This window comes from Atractosteus spatula, chromosome 2, assembly GCF_055471065.1.
Source record: "Atractosteus spatula isolate fAtrSpa1 chromosome 2, fAtrSpa1.hap1, whole genome shotgun sequence".
NCBI classification, from domain to species: domain Eukaryota; kingdom Metazoa; phylum Chordata; class Actinopteri; order Semionotiformes; family Lepisosteidae; genus Atractosteus; species Atractosteus spatula.
This window is the reverse complement of record NC_142707.1, coordinates 67250071-67272967: the sequence shown is the minus strand read 5'-3', so window position 1 is coordinate 67272967 and position 22897 is coordinate 67250071. Positions and strand designations below refer to the sequence as shown.

Here is a 22897-nt window from a genome sequence, read left to right as displayed (position 1 = left end):
TAGCTAATTGATTCAAGGATCTCATCTGGCCATTTCTTGATAGAAGTTAGGTTATTGACGTCAACAATATGTGTTGGTAGCTTCCATACTTGTTTTTTTTTTGTAAGGAGTACTGTACCTCCTGTTCCCAGTTTTAACTGCACTTTCTCATAGTTTCAACTTGCATCCCCTGATTTCTGTTTTGCTGCTGATTCTGAAGACGTGTACAGGGTTACATATGTCAGTGCCTTTGAAACTTTGACGAAACCTGAAGTCCTCCTTTGACAAAGTGTCATGTCAATCTGAAGGTAATTATTCTGGAGTGTCATATATTTCCCAATGTATGTATTAAGATGGTGAATGGTGGCGCTATTCTATGTTTACTTTCACCCATCCATTTTCTAATCCATTCATTCAATCTGGGGGGTAGATGAAGCTTATCCCAGCAAGCAATGGGCGCAAGGCAGAATGCACCCTGGATGGGATGTAAGCTCATTAACCTACCAGTATGCCTTGGGACGGTGGGAGGAAACTGGAGCACCCTGAGCAAATCCACGATAAACGTGGGGAGATCATACAACCTCTATGCAGACAGCACCCCAGGTCTGGACCTGAACCCTAGGGACCAAAGCTGTGAGGCAGCAACGCTTACCACGGCACCACTGTCCTGCCCTTGGTAAATTGACCTTTGTTCCTTTTTTTCCCTATTATAAGTAAAGTTGGATGTTTTAAAAACAAAGTTTCCCTTTAGTGCAAACCATAAGAACAACCCAATATGCTGGCTCCAGAATAGATCAGCTCCACACTCTGGCCATGATGGTGATGTACCACAGTGTACAAGGCTACAGTGCAGTGCTAAGCACTACTTTTAGGGCCAAATTTCTGAAAGAACTTTGCGAGCGGCCTGGGAATTGCCAGTATGATAGTTGCATGTATGAAAGGGTGCAGGTATTGTATCTCGGGAAGAACCAAATGGAACGATTTTGAGCTCATATGCTATTACTGGGAAGGTAAAATGATTGAACCTCCTGCAACCTCAGAATGTGGACAAATGAGAACAGGAATCTTTCATTCTTTTGTTTATGACAGAGCCAGCAAGGGAAAATTGGACCACCGTGTGAAACGTGACTGACTTGTACTTTAAAGTTTGTGAGAGAACTTGAATACTGTAGATCTATTATTTCCATCCTTTTTGGCTTCCAGGTTCCATATCACTGAAGAGTCTTGAAATGCCTGTTTTCTTTACATGATGCCCTTGAAAGTGGGGTGAAAATAAAGTGAATGAGAAGGTTGAGAAAAATAATTACTTTTTTTTAAAAAAGAAGGCCTCTGTATAAAATCCCTTTACCAGTTCCTTGACTCTAAGAGATATTTTGGATATTCCCTGGAATCACTATGGGATTCAAAGAGTAAATATCCATCTGACATGGAAAACCATGGTAGTTCAATAGTCTTAGCAGATATTGAGATAACCTTGAGACTTCTCATTGAGAAGGGAATTTGTTCTGCATCTGGTAGGTAGAAAAATCCCTGTAATTTTTTGAAGCATCTAGTTCTTCCAAATGCCAAAACAGCACAGTACAAGTGTAGCGAGTTTACATTCCAGGCTATCAGTGTCTTTAAAAATATTGTCAAAATATTGAAATATTGTTTTTTTTTAAGACTTGGAGTCTTATACTGATGTTTGAACTCCCAATCTGTAGTTGGGTTTCCTCATGTCCACTATCAATAACAATCTGTATAACATCTGTAATCTCTATACACTGATGCTGGGCTCCTCGGTTTGGCAGTGAAAGGTACAGAGTTTCTGCCTCTGCGCAGGACTTACCATGGACTGGAATCAATATCATAGAGGTATCTGTTCCAATCAGCTGCACAGCATCAGTCAATCAGCAATGAGAAAGTAGCATAGCTACTAAGTTCCTTTAATATGTTTGATGTAGACTATGTGATTTAAAAGTGATTGAAAGCAATTAATATACATACAGAAGATTCATATCTCTTCTTTGTAATTAAAGCTCACAGTTAAAATATTACTGCTTTTTACTTACTATAACGTCTCTATCCTGCAATTTAATTGACATGAAGTGTGCTTGAGAGCCGTCATTTTTATTTGCCTGCAAAACCCAGCACATTTTAGAATGTGAAATTCCTCAAGCATAATAAAATATTATTCAGGACCCTTAATTAGGGATCGTAATAAAGTCTAAATATTTGTTTTGTACAACCTAGCCGGACAGCAAGCCCCTCGTGAGGGCTTCCAAAAGCAGAATAGGTGTTCAGACAGGAAGGGCTGGAGAATGGAATAATGTCGCACTCCACAATAATTGAATGTAGTTGCAGATATTCAAAGAAATGAACTGAGACTGTTGCTAACAGATGCCCATGTGGAATTTCAAGGACTTGAAGTCTGGGATGGCACTGTCCTTTACAGCACAAAGATCAAGCAACAGCAGAATGGAAAGGTCAATTCTGCCGTGGCTCTCTGACTGATCAGTATAAATTCAAACAGCTGTTCTGTAGAAACCAGATTTTGCCACTTCTTTGTCTGTTTCTGTAAAAACACTCAGATTTTCACTTCCTTATACCTCGAGCCCTAGGTTGGATTCCAGGATGAGATGTCTTCAGGGCTGGAGAGTGCATGTTCTCTCCTACAGTATGTTCAGGTGGGTTTTGTGTTTTGTCCGGGTACTTTGTTTTACTACCACAGGCCCACTCTATGCTGGCAGGTTGCTTCTGGTCCTGGACCTCCATCTCATAAACCGTTTATAAAAACGTTTTATTCGCTTTTACTAAGAAAACTGAGTCTAACATTAACTTTCAATAATTTGGTGGATTGAATCATAAAGAGAGGCACTTTTTGACATTTAACAATACAATACAGTTGTTAAGATATACTGTATGGGTAATGCTATGCTAAAATTGTGTGTACGTTTCTTATTAAATGAAATAGCCATGATTCAATGTCACTTGAGATTTGTGAAAAATATTGTGCCTTAGTTTAATTAAGGCCTTCATTCATCGCTCCAAACTGACCCACTAAGATTTCTTTTACACAGACCCGTTTAGTTCCTGTCCTTCTTTCAAAAGCAGTTTTCTTTTTTCTTTCTAAATTGTTGGTTAACTTAAAGTATCTAATTTATTAAGTCCTTTTTGTATCTGTGGCCATTTAATATGAGAACATTTTTGCGGTTTTCGAACAAAAGATGAAAATCTTATTCAACCCATCAGCTTCTAAAGAGATAAATGCTATACAACATGGCCTTCAGATCCAGAATGTGTAAAAATAATTGGTTTTGTTCATGTCATGTAGAAATATTTGAAGGTGAAGAATCACAGTTTTTAATTGATCTTTATAAAAAGAATTCCCCCTTCACTCTGCCATGTACTTGAACGTACATCATGCGTTAAGCAACACTTGATTTTTTTTTAATGTAATGTTGAAAAGATACTCATGATACAGGGAGAACCTAACATTATTCATTACAAACGCCCTTTCTCCAAGTCATGACAGGTCTTCAAAAGTACAATTTTTCAGAACTGCGTCATTCAAGTTATATTAAAAAACGGTTGTTTGCGTCCTAAAAATGATTCAGACTGGATGTCAAGGGGTTGGTAGCCCACAAACCCTAGAAACAGGTTACGACTTTATTTTCATGTTCTTCAATTTTGTTTCTTGACACAATCTTTGTAAGCATATTGATTTAATCTTCAGTGCTGTACAATGGTAAGCACTACACACTGCTTCATGCATAAAATGTAATGGAAACATGCACAGTCTGTATTTGCCCTTGAACTGATCATAAACCTTGTCAATAGACATCATCTGGACAACCAATTAATATGCATAATACACAAAATGTACACCTATTCTGCATGAGAAAAGCAGAAATTCTCTAAAAGCATGAACCAGTAATAGTATTCTCTATAATTGTCAATATTTTTTCATAAAAGGTCTCAAAAACCAGAGAAAAAAAACAAGATTCGAAAGTAGATTCATTCCAACACTATTTGCAAGGTGTAGGACAAGTAATTTAAACTCAGAATGAGTATGAGATACATGTGTGATATTAGAATTCATTGATTATAAGAAATGGTTTGACTCTGTATTCACAAACTCTATCTGGATGACTTAAAGAACCAAGGAACTGATATAAGGAACACTAGTATATTAACCTAATCAGCACCATTTAAACAAAGGCAACATCATCCATAGGACGCAAAGGAACAAGTAAAGGTTTATTCCATTCTGAAAGAAACATAGCGTTTCGTCTTCAGGGCCTTCTTCAGGTGTCACCTGAACATGCACCACTACATGTTTCTTTTCTTCCCTTTCACCATGGAATAAACCTTTACTTTCTCCTTTGCAGCCTACGCATGCTAACGCAGCTACAGTACCTACTTGAACTATGTCATCCACAGGACTACATGTAGACAGTATTAGAAAACAAAATAGAGAAGTGAAATCTCAAGGGATACACGATACTCCAATTGCAAAAAAACTTGCAAATATCTAAATGAAATGTATACAACAGTACCTCATTAATAACCACAAGAAAGTTTGTGATCACAAAAGTGAGCATCTCTAATGTAGACACGTGCTATGAAAATCATTAGCACAAGTACATGCAAGTTTGACTAAGCCAAGGTTTAGTGAGAAGCCTTTCCCTACCAGAAAGGCGAAAACTTGAGACCTGTAATCACACTGTACATAGATAAGAACCACTATAAATGACAAAGCACGTGACACGGTGAGATCATATGAGGAATTTGAGGATGGCCTATGTGAATGAGCTATCATAAGTCCAATGATTGAATAAAACAAGATGTCAGCATCTTGTGCATCCACACAGGAAAAATGCAGGTAGAGGAAGTCAAAACTAGAGAAGTAGAACACACGCACCTGCAGGTGGACGAGGTGGTTGTCCACTGTTAGTGCCAGTAATCTGCTCAGTCTGTATGTCGTTGGAATTTTATCTTCTGACATTCCAAGAGGTGTTGTATTGGCATAATGAATTATTATTACTATTATTTGTAATTAATAATAATAATTCCATACACTTTTACATAGCGCTTTTCTGGACACTCCCATCAAAGCACCTTACAGGTAATGGGGATCCCCTCTACCACCACCAGTGTGCAGCCTCACCTGGATGATGCGACGGCAGCCATAGTGCGCCAGAACACTCACCACACACCAGCTCTCAGTGGGGAGGAGAACAGAGTGATGAAGCCAGTTCAGAGATGGGGGTTATTAGGAGGCCATGATTGGTAAAGGCCAGGGGGGAATTTGGCCAGGACACCAGGTATCCTAAGGACGGCGCCTTTTTACAGTATAGTGTCCCTGTGATACTAATTCTGGGTATCCATGTCCTTTGGGATCTGGATTTATCTTCTTTCTCTCTGCTTGAAAACAGTGCCCTTCCTGTGGGCAAGGGGTTCTCAGATACTGATACCGCACAGCAGCCTTTTCCCAAGTGAAGCTAGCAAGACTTGTCTAACGGCTCGAAGGGTACTGTGAACACTGTGCATATCATACCTCCTCGCTTCTATCATTATTTGTATACATTAGCCGACATTGAGCATATTCTAAATGATAGAGGTGTCTGCACACGTGTGAAGCTTTCAGAAACATCTAATCGGGATTTGTGAATGTGAAATTTGATATATGCCCCTTTGTTATAATAGATGTTTCAGATCACTTTAGAGTCTTTAACAATTAACCCCCAATATATTCACAGCCATGTAGAAAACATGTATATACAGTATAGTATGCTTTGATTCATTGATTATGCAATTGTATATAAAATAGCACATATATAGTACCATGAAGTAGCAGTCATCACTGGAGAAAGGAATACTGAAAAGGATCACAAAGAACCATACAGTATGTGTTAAAAAAATGGCTTGTAGTCTCTGGAATATTGTGTGTGGAACTGGAACACTTTGTTTCTGCTACCATGGGTGAGTGTTAAAAACATCACAGAATGATCACCTGCTTTGTATATTTGCAGGGCACTTGAAAAAATCTGCAGTTAACAGACTGTATCTTTGGGCGTGTCTCCTCAGTATTTCACAGATGTAACATATTTGTGAAAGTGGCGTATCTGCAGCATGGGAAGGATATGACAGATAAGACAGATGGCTTTGAAGGCTCAGGCGGGGGGAACCACCGGCCGCAAGATGTGACTGACTGAGTTTCTTGCCGTAGCTACATTAGAGTGACCCAACCTGACATGATTCATTCATTACTGAAAACCTGCAGTAATTGGTCGTGTTCACAGACAAGTGTAATGCTTAAAAAAGGTTTTTTTCATTTGATGAAAAAACACCCTTTTTCTGTAACACAGAGACTTACAGTTGTAGAGGGCTTTGAAGGGGATAAAAAAGGATCTGAAAATACCATCTGTGTTCAGCTTCATTCAAAGGTAAAATCTTTGGGGCTATGGTCTAGATTAAAACAGAATGTCAGCCCACCCACCAGGTGCAGAATTTAAAATTCCTACTTTTGTGCAGCCTTTCTATCCAACACGAATATCCTTCCTTTTGTCAGAAGTGAGCAGCCATCAAGGTGTTAGGTTTGAAATTTCCAAGTATTCTGGAGGGTCAGGTGTTTAATTTAAACTGGGCCTGATACTGCAGTTGTTTTTACTGGCCCTGGCTTTGTAATTCCTTTAAATCGTTTTTCACTATTCAGTGCTTTTACTGTCCTGTTATAGCTTGTTTTATTTGATGTTTGTTACTTAATTTCGATTTGGTAACATTACTGACTATGTGATTTACAGTTTATCATAAAAACAGGACAATTAAATCTAAATGTAGTCTATACTATATTCTAGGCTTGGTTTCCTATCCCACCCAAAGGGTCCTGGTCAAGCACAGGAAAGTTACAATATAGTGTGGTGTCTTACAAGAAAATACCACAGCAAAACCTCAATTGCACCTTTTTAACAAGACATTTTAGAAAACATATATCTAATCTATTATATATCATAACAATATGTTTAAACTACTCAAGAAGACGTTATAAGATGTTTCAGTCTGTAGGAAAAATAGAGACTAATCACAAATATCAACACCAACAATAACAAATAATTATAAGAAAATAATAGTTTATGCTTAACATAATACACTGTCACATCAAAGTTTCTTTTGTCTCCTCAAAAGTTATTTACACGGTTGGAAATGTTCAGTTTTTGCAGTGGGTATTTAAAATGCTTTAATTTTGCATGTATGAATTATTTAATTTATATACATAATTTCAAAGGATGAACAAAATATTCACTTTGGTTCTCAAGACAAGCAAGCTTTAAATTTCTAATAAAACACACAGCCTATTTTACAGGAAAAGATAAGGCACAATTAGAATAGGAATAAATCAGAGCAATGGCAAGGATGCAGCTCTTGCCTTGAACCAGATTGCTCTTTGAAAAAGCACACATTCTCCATCTGCACAGTTCTGCAGCTTTTTAATTAACAATGGTGGATATCTACCAAATAAAAGCACAGAAAAACACCATTTAAAGTCTCAATGTAGGTTCTAAAGATGGTTAAAATTATGTTGCAAATATTCTCTGTAAATGAAACCCTCTAATAGCAATTAATATGTTCTGCAAAGAGGTGAAAACTTTTCATAATGGTAGCATGGGAAACCATTAAAAGAGGTAAACAAAGGTGTTTGCTATTTTTAGATTTTGAAAGCATGCTTTCATAAGGTTATATCTATTGAAGAAAAAAAAATGCCAAGTGCAAATTAATGACCAAGAACTCACTGAAGAAGTCATTTAGGAAAACCTTAATTGGGTATCACTTCTAATGTGTATCATCAATACAGCATCATAGATTAAAAAAAAACACCTTAGTGTTGCATTCAGTGCACGGCTAGCCTTTTATTGAGATTAGTTTATTCATTTTTTAAAGTGTCTATGAGCATTATTAACAAAAGAAATATTTCCTGCACAGCATAATGCTAACAGCATGCACTCATATTAAGATTTGTTTTCTGTTGTTGCTGTTGTATTTCTAGCATTGATTGCTTTTCATAATGTAAAGTTGGACATAATGAGAACATTACAAATTTCATGGTTTTAAACCGTAAGCCTAACCTCTTAATTACCCCTTGCTTAATTGCTGTATGCTATTCATTTAAAAGAGAACATTTTAGCCTCTTAATTTAGTCATCTGTGACAGGGATGTATTAGACACTCATCATAACACAAAAAACCTTATTGATGTTAAGATTTAAAAATCTCTTTCCCCTTTCAATACTTATGCATAGAAACTGATATACACACCTTCCACTGTGCAATGTGATTTGGTGTAGTGCAACTTTCTCAAATAGAGGATTCTGAAGGTTCAGTATGATATTAAATGGTGTTTTCGAAAGCAGTGTCAAGAGCACATTCAAATCACACAACTGCACCTTCTAAAATGCAGTTGCCAATGCAATATTAGTGTACTAAAATAAGGAAACACATCAACAGGGACTGACTAATCCTGATGTTTCCACAGAAAATGAAGAATCTGTTCTAAACATTATGAATTCAGTTCTAGGTTGCAGAAAATACTTACCTGTAGCTGTTGTTGTTTTGGAAAAGTGCTTATCAATGTGTACACTGATGGTGGATCCAGAATGAAAACATGTCTAACTGTTGACATCACAGAGATATCTCCTTGCAGGGAAACACCATTGCAGGAACCCTTACAAAATGGGTTTTACCACTTTCTAAAGGGCAAGAAATCTCCCTCTGGCATTTCAGTGTGGGTCTAAGAGTTGAGAAGAACATAAAGCTCTCCTCATGACCTCATGAGATGTTTTTACAAAGTAAGAAGCATTATAGAGGAGTCTTCAGAAATATGTATGCTCTCTGAAATTCTGCTGTTTGACAAAAACAAAACAGGAGACAAAGAAGTAGAAGCATATCACAGACTGAACGAACAAGCCACGTGCTACCATTTCCATTTGGAAACACATGCCCAAGCTACTATATGTCAAGGTCTGTCAACTACTGTCTCAATTGTCCCCTGCCGTTGAAGACTAAGTGATATTAATACATGGTTTGAAATTTCCAATTGAATCTTTATGTGTCCTGATTCAATGTGTAGCTAACATGATTGCCTCCTCTGACTTTAGGGTAAAAAAAGTTTATTTTAAACTGAATTTGTGGTTGTGGTTTCAGGGGATGTCAAGCTAATGATTTTTTTGTGTTGAAATAATTAACATTATTAAAAGATTTTTATCATCCATCCATTTTCTGTCTTATCCAATACATGGTGGCTGAGGCCTGTCACGGCAAGCAACAGGCACAAGGCAGTATGCAACCCTGGATGGGATGCCTGTCCACTGCAGAGCACAGACTGGCACAAACATTTCCACACTCACTCCAGGGCCAGTTTTCCCAGAAGCTAATTCATTTTATCAGTATGTCATCAATCTGTGGGAGGAAACCAGATTACCTGGAGGAAACCCTCATGAACGTGAGGAGAACATACAAACCCCATTCAGACAGAACCCAGGAATTGAATCCAGGGTGTCAGCACTATGAGGTAGCAATGCTAATCACGGCACCTCTGTGCCAACCTTAACGCTTTCAATATGAGATTATCATATTCTAAAATTATAAAACTTGTCTTGTATGCTTTACTGTTATTATTACAGGCTGGTATCTCTGTATGTATCATGGACGTCTTTTCAACATGTATGGCCATATTACTTTTGGTAACATCCACCCATCCATTTATTAAACGCTTCATTTTTTCAGGAAGTTTGAGGTGTACTGTATAACACATACAGTCTATTGTTTTTAAAGGAGTAATTTACATCTGCAATTTTGGGATGTTTATTTCCTTTCTTGTGTATCCTATTAGGCATATCATGCCTCATTTTATCTAGCAATCTTAAAAGTATTTGCTTTGGTAATTACCTAAAATGTAAGCTTTTAAAACACCATTAGAAGCTAATTGCACAGAGGTGTAATGTGAGCTCTGCACAAACCTTTTCAGAAGTTATCTTTGACAATAAAACCTGAAAAGAGCTGAATATTGCAATGCTAAAAGAAATGACAATAGTTCAGTTGCACAATTAGCTAAAGGGGTAACAGCTCCAGTCCATGAGAGTCAGATTCCTATAGGTTTTATGTCCGTCCAAATTTTCCATTGATTAGGCCCAACATAAACAGTTGATTTGATCCATACAATAGTTATTTGTCCAAATACTTAATTGATTTATATAATTAAGGTGAGAATAAATGAAAACCAGAGAATGATGTGGCCTTCTAAGACTGATGTTTCCCACCCACACGATATTAAAAGAATGCTTAATAACAGAAATATGGAATAGACTTTGATATTCACATTTCAATAAGAGCACTTCTGCATGCAACAAGTTCTAACAATGGGGAATTTCCGCTCCTTTCATATAGACTGAGAAGGACCAACTGGAAATGTGGAAGCTGAAACTCAAATGACTGTGCTATAACCCAGGGGTATCCAGGTCCATACACCTGTTGGTGTTCATTTCAGCCAAGGTTAGTGACTTAATGAAAGCCATAATTGTACATAAACACGTTGCTTGTGTAGAGCATTTGCAAGTTTTGTGTACTCGGTTGTTTTGAATTTTATGCAGCTTACAAAATGAAATACTTAGGAGACAACGTCCAATAAGCTGAAAAAGGTCAACCAGTTTAAATAGAACCTATTATTAAGTTAAATAAAGGTTCAACTTTGTGAGTGAGAGCTGGGCATGAACCAAAACAGCAGGTGTTTGGGCCTCTTGGACCAGCATCAGGAACTTGCTCTGACTGAATTGGCAACTATACTGTACCCACTAGAAAAAGGCTTGTGTTGATCTGCTGTAGTTTCTTCCAACAACTCTGACAGAGGAAGAAAAACACTTGTGAGAGAATCACTGAAGAGCCACAACACAGAATAATCACATGACCACAACATGGAACTTTTAAAAAACATTTTAATGTCTGCAGGTAAAGTACAGTATATAATTATGGACTGCTATTTCAATTAAGACGACCACAAATAAATGACATTATTAAAATAAAAGAGATAGAAAAACATGCATTGGACTTTAACAGATATGGAATCCAATGAGCATGGACAATTTCAAGCAATAATGTTTCTGTATCAGAAATTCAGGAAGAAGAACACTTTGGAGTGGATGTATAACAGGACCCATCCAAAACAATTGAAGAGGGTGAGGGTACACTTTGTTGTAAATACAAGTCGAAAGAGAAATTAGAAAGGAAAAGACAGAGAGTAGACAAAAATATTCCAATTGAGAAAACGCATACAAATGTGATTTCTTTCTATGCTTTTGTACCAAAATAACAATAAAGAAAAAAAAACTAATAGGTCTGAGAGATGGTAAGAGATGTGCAACGGATCAAATGTATAATACAATAAAGACGTCATGTGTATCAAATAAATATTTTACAAACGTGCTCACCAAGGAAGGAACAAATGAAGTGCTTCATGTTAAGAAACACTGCTATGGAATAATGAATAATCTCAATAAAGTAGGTGCTAAAGTGTTATAGGGGTGAAGAGTGGTATTTTAACATAGAGAATTGAGAAATGACATTTTACACTGTAAAGTAGGATTATTTCAACAGACACTTAAGGGAGGCTGCACCCACTCAGAAGAATGCAAATATAATATCAGTTCACAAAAAGACAAGAAACTACAGATGAGTAGAAGCTAATAAGCTACATTTATTTCAAGCAAGCCCATGAAACATTAAGTTGCATTAAACTAGAAAATTGATGGTATTCTGGGGATAGTGACCATGGATTTAAGGAAAGCCAGTTCACGTTCATATAATTCCACATATTCTTTGCATGAGCAAGATCTAAAACAGATACAACAGGCATATACTGTACAACATAACATATTTAGCTTTCCAGACGTCTTTCAATATATACTGAGCATCAGAATAAACAGCACTTACAACAGGGACAACTTGACAAAGTAATTATCAGGAAGAATGAATTTTGTAGCAGGTGCACTGATATTTCATTGAACTGGGATGACATAGGTAAATCATTTTTCTTGTTGACATTTTGTCAGTAACAAAATTTTAGACCCCCAGGGGTCTAATCTGAAAATCAAAAGTTAGTAGAGTGGCACATGGTGAAAGCAATCCGAGCTCTCTGTGGAGGCTTTGCATCTATTGAAGAGTCAATATTTTAAACAAGAGCTTAGTATCAGATAATTTTTCAGGAAACATGATTGATTATGATCTTACTTAATTCTCCCGATGATGTGCAGACACAGGCACGTGTGCATGGCAAGCTGCTCTTTATACTTCTAAAACTGCTACCCAATTCATTTCTGTTATGTATTTGTAATGTCTATGACATGTCCAGAGAGACCCCTGTAACCTATTAGCCCGGGCATTTGCTTTCAGAAAAGTTAGCAAAAGAATTTCTTTCCCAGCTCTACTGGAAATCATGCACTCATTTGCCAGTATTCAGGACATGTGTATGAACAAAAGCATCTGTATGTAACATACATTATGGATATTGCCTGTATGCTTTATATTTCCAGAAAAGGCAATCATGTTTTTCATTCCTAGTATATTTTAGAATTTTCACTTATTTCTTCAGCTTAATTTTGGTTGTAATAGGCAAGGTATACAGACTCTGTTTTGTCATTTATTTTTGTTAGCTGACACACTTATCCGGGTTGGTCTGCCCAGGCTTCAGTCACAATTTAAAATATAGACCTATGTTTATATGATACTTACTTAAAGCATTGAAAGGTCAGCTGCTGCTCATTTTTCTAGGATAATATGCTAAATTCTAACAGTAAACAGGTGCTTTTGGCTCTACAGAAACTGGCCCTGATAGGAACTTCTTATAATGACTATTATTTGGAAGTTAAGAAAAAAATAATTGTTTTTTTCTCACTCTTGAGCTAAGCAGCATATTTTTACAGAAGCCCAATGCAGGTTATGTGTTCTGGAACATTCATGCTGACATTTGAAGCTTCGGTTTAAAAATGCCTATATTATTTGAAAGAAAGCAAAAAATGAGTTTATTTACAGGCAGGGATTGTGCAGGAGGACCAGTATATCTGTAGGTTTTCCAAGGCTCTATAAACCTCTAGCACCTGATGACCTGGGAGAAGTTGTAAATTTGGTCTCATTAAGTCAATAATGAGGTGGATTATGTGGTTAAGACCTGAACTGGAGTGGAAACTCTGTGCACACACACTGACTCTCCAAAATTCCCCATCCCTGATCACAGGGCTTCCTTAGATGATAAGCTATTCTTCACTCAAGCTCAGCTTTCAATCAGTTAAATAATCCCTTACTCAGAGTAAACATTTGTGCTCCACAAGAACTTTGTTCAAATGATCTTAGCACCTAAATAGTTGCAGGGATCAAGGGCAATTTATAGGTAACTTAAAATGACCAAAATGGAGAAGAGAGAATAATTTGTCATGTTTTTTTTAAATTTATTAATTTAAGTTTTTAATTAAGGAATTGATAACCCAGTTCAATTAAATTTATTTTTATATAGCGCCTTTCACACCAAGGTCACCCCAATTGGCACACAAGCCACAGGAAGATTGGAACTGACAAGCCCTGGTATACAGTCAGTGTGATCCACAAAACGTCATTGTATATAAAACTCCTGACTCATTTCATGAATCAGTAATGATACTGTGGCTTAATGATGCACTTTGTGATGTCAAGGTTGGAATGACTCTAGTCCTCTGTAATTTGGGATTGTATCTTCTGGTCCACGTCACTAAGAGATGTTTTAAGCGTCTAATGTTAGAGAAATGTTCATTTTTCTTTCTTTTTTTCTATCCATTTTTTAAATGCTTCAACCAATACAGGGTAGCGGGGGAGCTTGAGCCTGTCATTGCAAGCAACGGGCACAAGGCAGGATACAACTCGTACATCACGGCGCACACAGACACAGTCACGCCAGGGACAATTTTCCCGGAAGCCATTAGCCTCCCAGTATGTCTTTGTACTGTGGGAGGAAACTGGAGCAGCTGGAGGAAACCCATGCCAATTCGGCAGCCTGAAAGAGACCCAGAGCTTCTTATTAATCAATATTGCTGCACACTCACACACTGAAGCCTGAAAAACAAAAATACATGGATTTTTAAGGTTAGCTTGCATTTTTCTGTTAGTATTATTTTTAAATAAATCTATAAAACTTATGGCAGTCCTACATTTTATTTGCAAATTGTCAAGACCTTAATTCCAGAGGCGAAAGAGGCCTCGGTTTCCGTCATCCCACCCAAACTTTCCTTTTAGAGTCAATGTCATGAATTTACCTATATCGTGCCTGTTCCATAAAAAGTCGGTGCACCCATTATGAAAAAGATATTGTCAATTTTTCTGATGCTTTTGTGACTTAGTTGCAGTTATGAGTGATGCTTCGCAGGTGATCAGTTTATGTGAGATCAGAAAGGTACCATAAACCAACTTACCACCAGGTGGCACTATCATACTTGTAAGTGAATCTGCACTCTTGGTTTTGTCTCCACATAGGCACACATAATACGCAGTCTTCTCCCCAGGTCATGTAAACCCCGACTTACGCAAATCCGACTTTATGAGAAAACCATGGGTTCTATTGCTGAGTTATAAAAGTTTACATTATATATGTAAAAAACATGTAGCGCAGCAAGTTCCTTCCGCTGAACAGTGTGGAGTGAGCATAATGCGAATCAGGTCACCACCAGCGTCCACCAGGACTCTGATTTACACTTCCGTCTCGCTTTGCTTTCGCACACCTGTGGCAAGCTGTGCATATCATCTCATGCTTTTGCTTTGAAAATTGTAGGTAACTCATACTGCAATCATGCTATTTTATTTTGTGTTTAATCACTGGACAATACAGTTTAGCGTTATCAAATATTATATAGAACGTTTTTAATGGTAATTTTCTCTTTCTTCAATGTTTAATTTGATATAAAGGATATTTTTAAGTGTATACTATATCCGTCGATCCATTTTCAAACTGTTTTATCCAATACAGGTTCATGGGGGAGATGGAGCCTATCCCAGCAAGCAACAGGCACAAGGTGGGATACTCCCAGGATGGGATGCCAGACGCTGCTACTTTCACTCTCTTGCTCTTTACTTGCCTTTGTGATCAACACACACAGGCCTGTTGACCAATAAAAGACACTACACCCTGGTGAGCCTACAGCTCTGCTCTCTTGTCCCTCTTTCCTCACTCACCATGAATGGTAATTCTCTACACAGCACATGTTCATGCAACAGCTAAGAAAGGGTTGCTTCTGACTTAAGCAAAACTTGTGTTATGAAACAGAAATCTTATGTAACAAGGGGAGCGGGATGATAATCTATTCAGATACTAATATTTCACACAGATGCCACAAAGTGAGGAACTCGTTTTATAATATGTTCAATGGGATTTTTCTGAGCTTCAGCTGACTTTGTCTTTGGAATGCACATGGAGATGGTTGTCCTTGTTGCTTTGGAAACCTCACAGTGTTGTCCCACTTCTGTTCCTCTTATTTCATGTGTTCAACGTGATGCCTTTTGCACTTCATAATTAAGCACACCTACTTTAGATGTTTTTATATGTACTGTTGTATATACAACTGTATGTATACACGTATACTGTTGTATACATTCATTCATGTATGTTATGGACTTTACCTTTAGGCTTAATTCAAAGCCTCCATACTTTTAACTACTCTTCCAGCTGCTTTTACAGTGATGAGTACAGCTCAGTGTGGGTGTGAAGAAGCCAAGATTTTCTGCACATTGACGAGTTTCTTCAAAGTCATGATTACAGCAACACTATCCACAAGCATAAACTATGAAGTATTGTAATAGCTAATCCATCACATTTACCAGTCAAACATAATGTCTCCTCATCAGGTTTCCCTTATCATTAACACAAATTGCTCCTCACTCATCAAAATACAGATCTATCAGTGTAAGCAATGGGACACATAGAGGTTAATTCATCGATGAATGTAAAAATCAGAAAACCAAACCCATGAAGCAGGCTCCACGATGGAAATGTTGTTTTTTCTTCCCTATTCTTACTTTCCAGCAGGGAAATAACCTCTGCTTGTTCCTTGGCATCTTGTTCACTTACAGAGCTAGCCGCTGTACTCTCAGGAGGAGTAACTGCTGGCTTTAAACAAGAAGACTAATATTTCAGCAGAGGATCGTGACAGCATTGTGTTTCTTCATGAAGAGGGGAAAACAATGAAACAATGAAAAGAGCAGAACAATGTAATTTGTGTAAGAAATTTGCATAACAGTGCCATTCAGAAAATTCCCACACAAGGCTCTGGAACAACTGTCTTGACTCATTTGATCTCTGTTGTAATCATCACAACATAAATGTTTCAGGTTAAGTAGGGTCATTTAATAAACAGTGATACTACACATTTTAGCTGGATTGTTTAATGCACATATCACTAAACATCAGAGTACTTCAAGCAGAAGAACATATCAATCATTCCCAGTTAAGGGCAGCTACATTGGCTGAAACGAGCTCAGGAACTACTTAAACTTGACCAATACTTCTCTGTGGAGGGGGCTTAATTGAAGTGCTTCTGGGGCCTATAGAAACGCTAACAATCATCTCTCCATTATTATGTTACATTTCTTCTTTCCTCCTGAAGCAAAGCTTCATTGTTTTTCCAAAAGGACGACCAGGTAAGTTATCCGTTAATTAGAACGTCATTGTCAGCACGGAGATTCAGGAAACTGAGCTAAGTAACGCACGTGAGAGTTTGCTGGGAAGGTGATCAACTTTTTTGTTCTTCAGTATTACTAAAAAGAAATAAAAACATTTTTATTCAGTGCTATTTCCACATTTGTATCCTGAAAAAAATATGTTAATTTAACTAGGGTTTGAATATTTCACTTTAATTAAACAGGAGCAAATAGACACTTGATGAGTACAGTGATGTACTGAAATAATGTAAAGACTGTCCAACCACACATTACATATACATTGGCTCACAATCAATAAACAAGGGAATGGTAATAGGCTTCTAAAGAGCTCCTGACTCACAGCTCTTAGGTCCTGGGCTCACATTTGACTGGGGTGCTTTCTGCATGGAGTTTGGATATTCTCCTTGTTTATTGATCTGTCTTGGATTTCTCTGGGTTTCCTCCTGTCTCCCAGAAATATGTTGACTAGGCTATTTGGTGTTTCAAAACTGTCTCTGTGTGTGTGTGTGTATCCATCCTGTGATGAAGTGGCCCTCTGTACAGGGTCTGGACGCACCTATTGTCCTGTGGTTCCAGGATAGAATTGGAATTGCTGGGACTCATCATAGAATAAATGTTTTTTTCTCATAGGAAGTGGGTAGGAATATATAAGGCTTCAGACAGAATTAGAAAATAGTATACAATAAAACAACAGCAGAAAGGGACACATATATGAAACTAAATGGTTTTTTGCAGCATCTGCAAAAGGTTAAAAAAATTCTGATGCTGACAGACTGAAAGAGCTGAAGGTTTTTAATCTTAAAAGAAAAGGCTACAAGGGGACCTGACCCAAGCATTCACAGTCCTCAAATGCAATGACAAGGCTGTGGAGTCAACTGTACAACACAAACTAGAGGGCACAAGTAGAAACCACGATGAAGTGCTTTTAAATCTGACAAGAGGAAGCTCTTCTTTACACAAAGTGTTGTGGGAGTCGGGAATATAATATCTGACCATGTTGTACCTGTCTTCTTTCAAGAAACATCTAGTCGAGAGCCTAGAATCAATTATCTCAAAGCAGGCAAATGAAATACAGTACATGGGCTGAAAGGCCACTTTTTTATTTTCTAAAAACTCCAGCTGTAACTGCAGGAGAGGCAGCTTCTTTTGTGCTGTGTAAAGTCGATGATCGTCAATCCTGACTATGGATATTTTGTGAAGAAATTATTTAAAACATTGCAGATACTCTCCTTTAAAGAAAATCATGCGTATCACCTAGCTAGGTAGCTAGTTGTGTTTTGTCTCATTGTGTGTTATTTCAAGGGACTCTTTAGAATACATTTAAATTTCTCTAAATAAGGTTCTTTATCGGTATGCTTCATCGTCATCACCTTTCTTATATTTTTGTTGATGAAACATTCCCCTTTTTTAATTTAAACTTTACAAGCACATCAGTATTGAAACATGAATATCAAAATTGCATAACCCTGAGTCATTTAATAACTGATGTCAGTGCTCATGTAATGGGAATCCCATAGAAAGCATTATTTAAACCAGCGAGTCCGTGCCCATCCAGAGGGAGTCCTGAACTCCTAATGCTACAGAAAACAGAATTAGCTCAACTCCTATAAGCCACTTAGGCTCATTAAGGACTTGAACCAATATCAATAAACTGAAGCCTTTTTTAAAAATGTGGGTAATATACTGGGAAAAAAACACAGTTTCATTAAATGGCATCTGAGTGCCTACAACAGATTTGTCTGTAAGTACAAAGGCTACAGTTATGACAGCATTTGCAGTTTTTATCGAAACCCCCATGACTTGAATCTCTGGTGTCATTTCCTTTGTCTCCCTCTAGTGGTGTTTTGTATGTTGGGTTTTGATATGGAGCAGAGGAAGAGTGGCTCCAGACCTCCTTTTAGGCAATTATTCCTTTCATATTGGAGCCACAAACTGGTACTTTTTCATTCGATACCTACCCTCCTAATAGCCTGTTATTTAAGTAAATGGGGTAACATCAGTGGGATGGTGACCCCTTAGTGTTACGGAGCTCTCAATACCAGCACACCTGCTGAGACAAGGTAACATTTATCACTGACACCTTCATAGAAAGAAGGTTTAAAAGGCCATTGATAGAGGACCACGTTGGGCTTGTTTTATTACAAATATGCCCATTTACCAATGCTTTGCTCTTGTGGTTGCCAGGCTACAAACTAATAAAGGTAACAGTGCATGCATCAGGAAAACAGAAGTAAGATGTTGACTTTGAGATAAGTACCTCTTCAAATGAAACACCACCATCACATTGCATTCAAAATAACATTTTCAAAGGTTAACTTAAAATGGCCTCGTTGGAGAATACTTGTATTCTGCAACTCACTAAATCAGCAATTTGCATACCAGTTATGTTAGTTAAGGCAATTAATTATTAATGTTTTAATTGCACAGCATTACTGGGGTGATATTATTCTTAGCGTTTTGTGTGCATATGTTGCAGGACCACTCGGATGTCTCTTTATTAAAGCAAACAAAAAGATAATTAGGCATTCCCCTATCTAAACATTACCAACAGGCCTGTTCAGGAAGTCATTGTTGAATTGGATAGGAGAAGAGAAGCTCTTGATAAAATAATGTACCCGGTTACTGCATACATATAAGCATTTATAGCAAGTAAATTCTTTATCCTTTTTGTTGGTAGTCAAAGTTCATGAAAATTGTTTTTATGCTTTTGATTACAGCACTAAGCAAATGGGTAGCTAAGTCACTTGCCCATGTGCCATTAGAGAGCTGTTACCATCAGACAGTTTTCAAGTGCTCTTTACTTATATAAACAACTGTTTTAGTTAACTGCATGTTCAAAGACCAGGTTCCTTATGTGTTCTTTCAAATTTCAAAATAGATATAAACAGTGAAAATGCAACAAATAATTTATAAATAAAGCTTAAGGCAATTTTCTAAATACGTGCCTGACTTTTGTTGCTGTTGGAATTGAAGTTTAAGTATGCGGCACAAGCTCTTTCTCTAACCTGTAATTTGCCTGGTACGAGCAGTTTTAACAATGAGCGTAGAGTAAATGTGGGTGTGTTGCAGAAACAGACTAGTGTGATTGAAAACTGTGTATTTAGATAGAGCCCTCTGCTGTTTAGTGGCCTGGTCAGATCCTGGTCAGAACATTTTCTCCAGGTTTGACCTTGGATTTCCACAAAGAAGAGAGGATTTTGTTTAGGGAAGGGAACACCAAAAGGTGTCAGGGTCAAAGGTTATGACATCTCAGAATAGTTCAAGAGAACTAAAGCCTTTCAGGATACAACAAAGCCGGACTTTCATTTGATAGGGGTTGTCCCAGTCTTGAAAACAGCTGACACTTCATGAGATGATTATCAGAGACAATTCTGAAGCAAGAACAACAGTATAAGACTCCCACTTCAGAAGTAGAACCTTTACATCACAGCATTACTAAAATAAAAAAGGGTGTACTGTATACAGTAAATGGAGAGTACATATTGAAAAAATAATGTTAAACATTTCTCTTTTCAAGCAGACATAAGAAGGTTACAAACGAGAGAAAGTCATTTGACTTGCATACAACCCTGGCAGTATAGCAAGGGCTTACCAGTGGGGCTTTAGGCATTGCCTTGACATGACCTGGAGACTTATTAAAAATGCTTGGCAGTGCTTGTTGTTTTTCATAATACCGTCGGAAAATGTCAATTTCATTATTTTCACTTCTTTGTTGATGAGAGAGTGACAGAGGTGGATGTTTTCTTGAAAGTAGCAATGGTGTGATCGAGTGCAGCCCGTACTGACGCATCAAAATAAATGGGAAAAAATCATAAGATAAGCTGGCACTCTGTTGTTGTTTTTGGTTTCCCTATAGGGCCCTGGAAGCTTGTTGTGTGAAAGGTACTGTAGGCCAGAGCACCTGCTGTTAATGTAGAGGTTGAAAAGCACACTGTACCTCCGCCATTTGCTGCACACAATTGTTGGAATCGTAGTAAAGTAGTAAAGTAGCATTTCTTTACTCTGGTCTGTGGTTCTTTTTTACTGCCAACACAAACCCTCTTCACTCCCCAACAAACACCTGAACAATTGCCCTGAGATGGACTGGCCTTGCGCCTGTTGCTTGCCAGGATAGGCCGACCCCCCTCTGCTGTCCTGTGCTGGATAAAGAGGTTAGAAAGTTGATGGATGGATGGAGCTGAAAGATTTCTCTTCCGCACCCCAGTGCTTGTATCAGAAAGCCCTATCTCAGAGAGCTGCCCTTTCCTTTTAAAAGATTAGAGGGGAAGTTTTCTCCCAAACAGACAGATACATTTTGTTACAGCTGGTGCATTTCACAACACTGTAGAAAATCACACCAGCTGTAAATCTGGAAAAGAAACTTGATGAATTGCATTGGACATTTGCTTCATCACATTCCACATCAAAGTTAGAGAACAGAAGCTTGAAAATCCCAGAAGAATAGCAAGTCAATGTATCAGATGGGTGTTTGGCCGTAGTTGCGGCAACCGTTTGACTTAATCAGGAGATTCAAGTTCAAGTTCATTGTAGAGTAAGGTCTCACTTAAGGCCTGTACTGTTATATTTCACTTACTATTTCACCATGCCTCTATATTTGAGGTGTCTACAGAAATATTATTAACCACAAAGACCCCGAACAGCCTTGAGGCACAAAGAAAAGATTAGACTTCTTTATTTAAAGGCTCGGACTGGCATGAAATATACCCATGTTATATATTTCTCAGTAGCACTTAAAAAAAATCAAACTCAGAAAAGCCAGCAGTACTGTATGTCTCCAAGGTAAAGTGCATTTTTTGTCATGCTGTGAATTTTATAACATTCCTTATTGGTTCTAACTGAAATTGGTGTTGTTACAATTTTCTATTTTGGAAAGTAAACAGTGTATGCTTTAACGGATATGAACAACATGAATTGTGAATTAATTCCATTCACACTTTAAAAGTCATCATTCTTAATAAAAACATAGACAGTGTTCGGGAAAACATATAGAATTTATTGGATAATACTAAAAATATTTAGTGTTTCCAAGACTCTAAGTACTACAGTTTTTGATACTTCATTTATTTACTCATTTGTACACCAAACTCACCTTCAGCAGTTCTCATTATCTTATCTCCTACTCATCAAGGACAGCTGATGAAACTCCAGAGATCAGAGACTGAATGAGTCATTTGTTATCTGTACTCTGAGTTCATTTAATGCCAAATTCACAAACATCCATCCCAGGTAGTGAATATAAATTCAGTGTATGAACACAATGGCTGCCAACACTTGCTAACCATGGCATTGAAAAAGCAACATAATTAATGTTTCTTTGGGTTTTGGACAAACTGAGCTTTCAGACATCAGAAAATTCAACAGCCCAATACTTTTACAATGTACTGAGCATGTAGTCCTTCTTTTATGTCTGTGCCATACCTGTTTTAACCCTAGTAAATCTGTACAAAAATCTGTAGCAAAATAAATGAAAATTGCAGACTTGAAGACTGAAGGACTTTATTTGGCAATTGCTCTGTTGAGGTGGGAGTGAGTTCCTGTCAACAAATAATGTTTTACTGCATATGTATTTTAGGAATTAATTGGGAAAACTGAGATGTGAGAGTCAAGATGAAAAAGCTAAACATTTCTCTCTGTAGTAGTAAAATTAACTCAGGTTCAGTGGTTTTGGACCAAAATGATGCAGAAAAGTTACCCAGGCTTTCAGAGTTCATGTTCTGACAGTTATAAAATTCACCACGTATTCAGCTCATTAAGTCAGTACTTGGTAGAAGCACCTCTTGCAACATTCTATTTTATTTTTTGAAAGGTCTTTACCAGTTTTGGTGTGGTCTGGTGGACTTTTTTTCAGGGCCACTGAAAGGCGTTCACTTTTTACAGGTGCCATGAGACATAAAACCGAAGTCCTGACTCTCCGTGGTCATTAAAAATCCCAGGGCGTTTCTCGAAAAGAGTAGGGGTGTTACCCCGGCATCCTTGCCAAATCTCCCCCTGGCCTTTACCAATCATGGCCTCCTAATAATCCCCATCTCTTCACTGGCCTCATCACTCTGTTCTCCTCCCCACTGAGAGCTGGTGTGTGGTGAGCGGACTGGCGCACTATGGCTGCCGTCGCATCATCCAGGTGGGGCTACACACTGGTGGTGGTGGAAGGGATTCCCATTACCCTTGAGTGGAGTGTTCAGAAAAGCGCTATATACAGTATGTGTAAGCATTAT

At 37.7% G+C, this 22897-nt stretch overlaps 1 protein-coding gene across 1 annotated transcript in view; it reads right to left on the bottom strand.

Annotated features, from left to right (window-relative positions):
• Window positions 1–13787: 13787 nt before the first annotated feature.
• LOC148840105 (uncharacterized) overlaps window positions 13788–22897 on the bottom strand; it is a 59016-nt gene continuing 49906 nt past the window's right edge. The window contains exon 4 of the mRNA XM_088933519.1: window positions 13788–14028. Within this exon, the coding sequence (XP_088789645.1) occupies window positions 13805–14028 (224 nt within the window). The 3' untranslated portion in view covers window positions 13788–13804. The remainder of the gene's footprint in view (window positions 14029–22897) is intronic.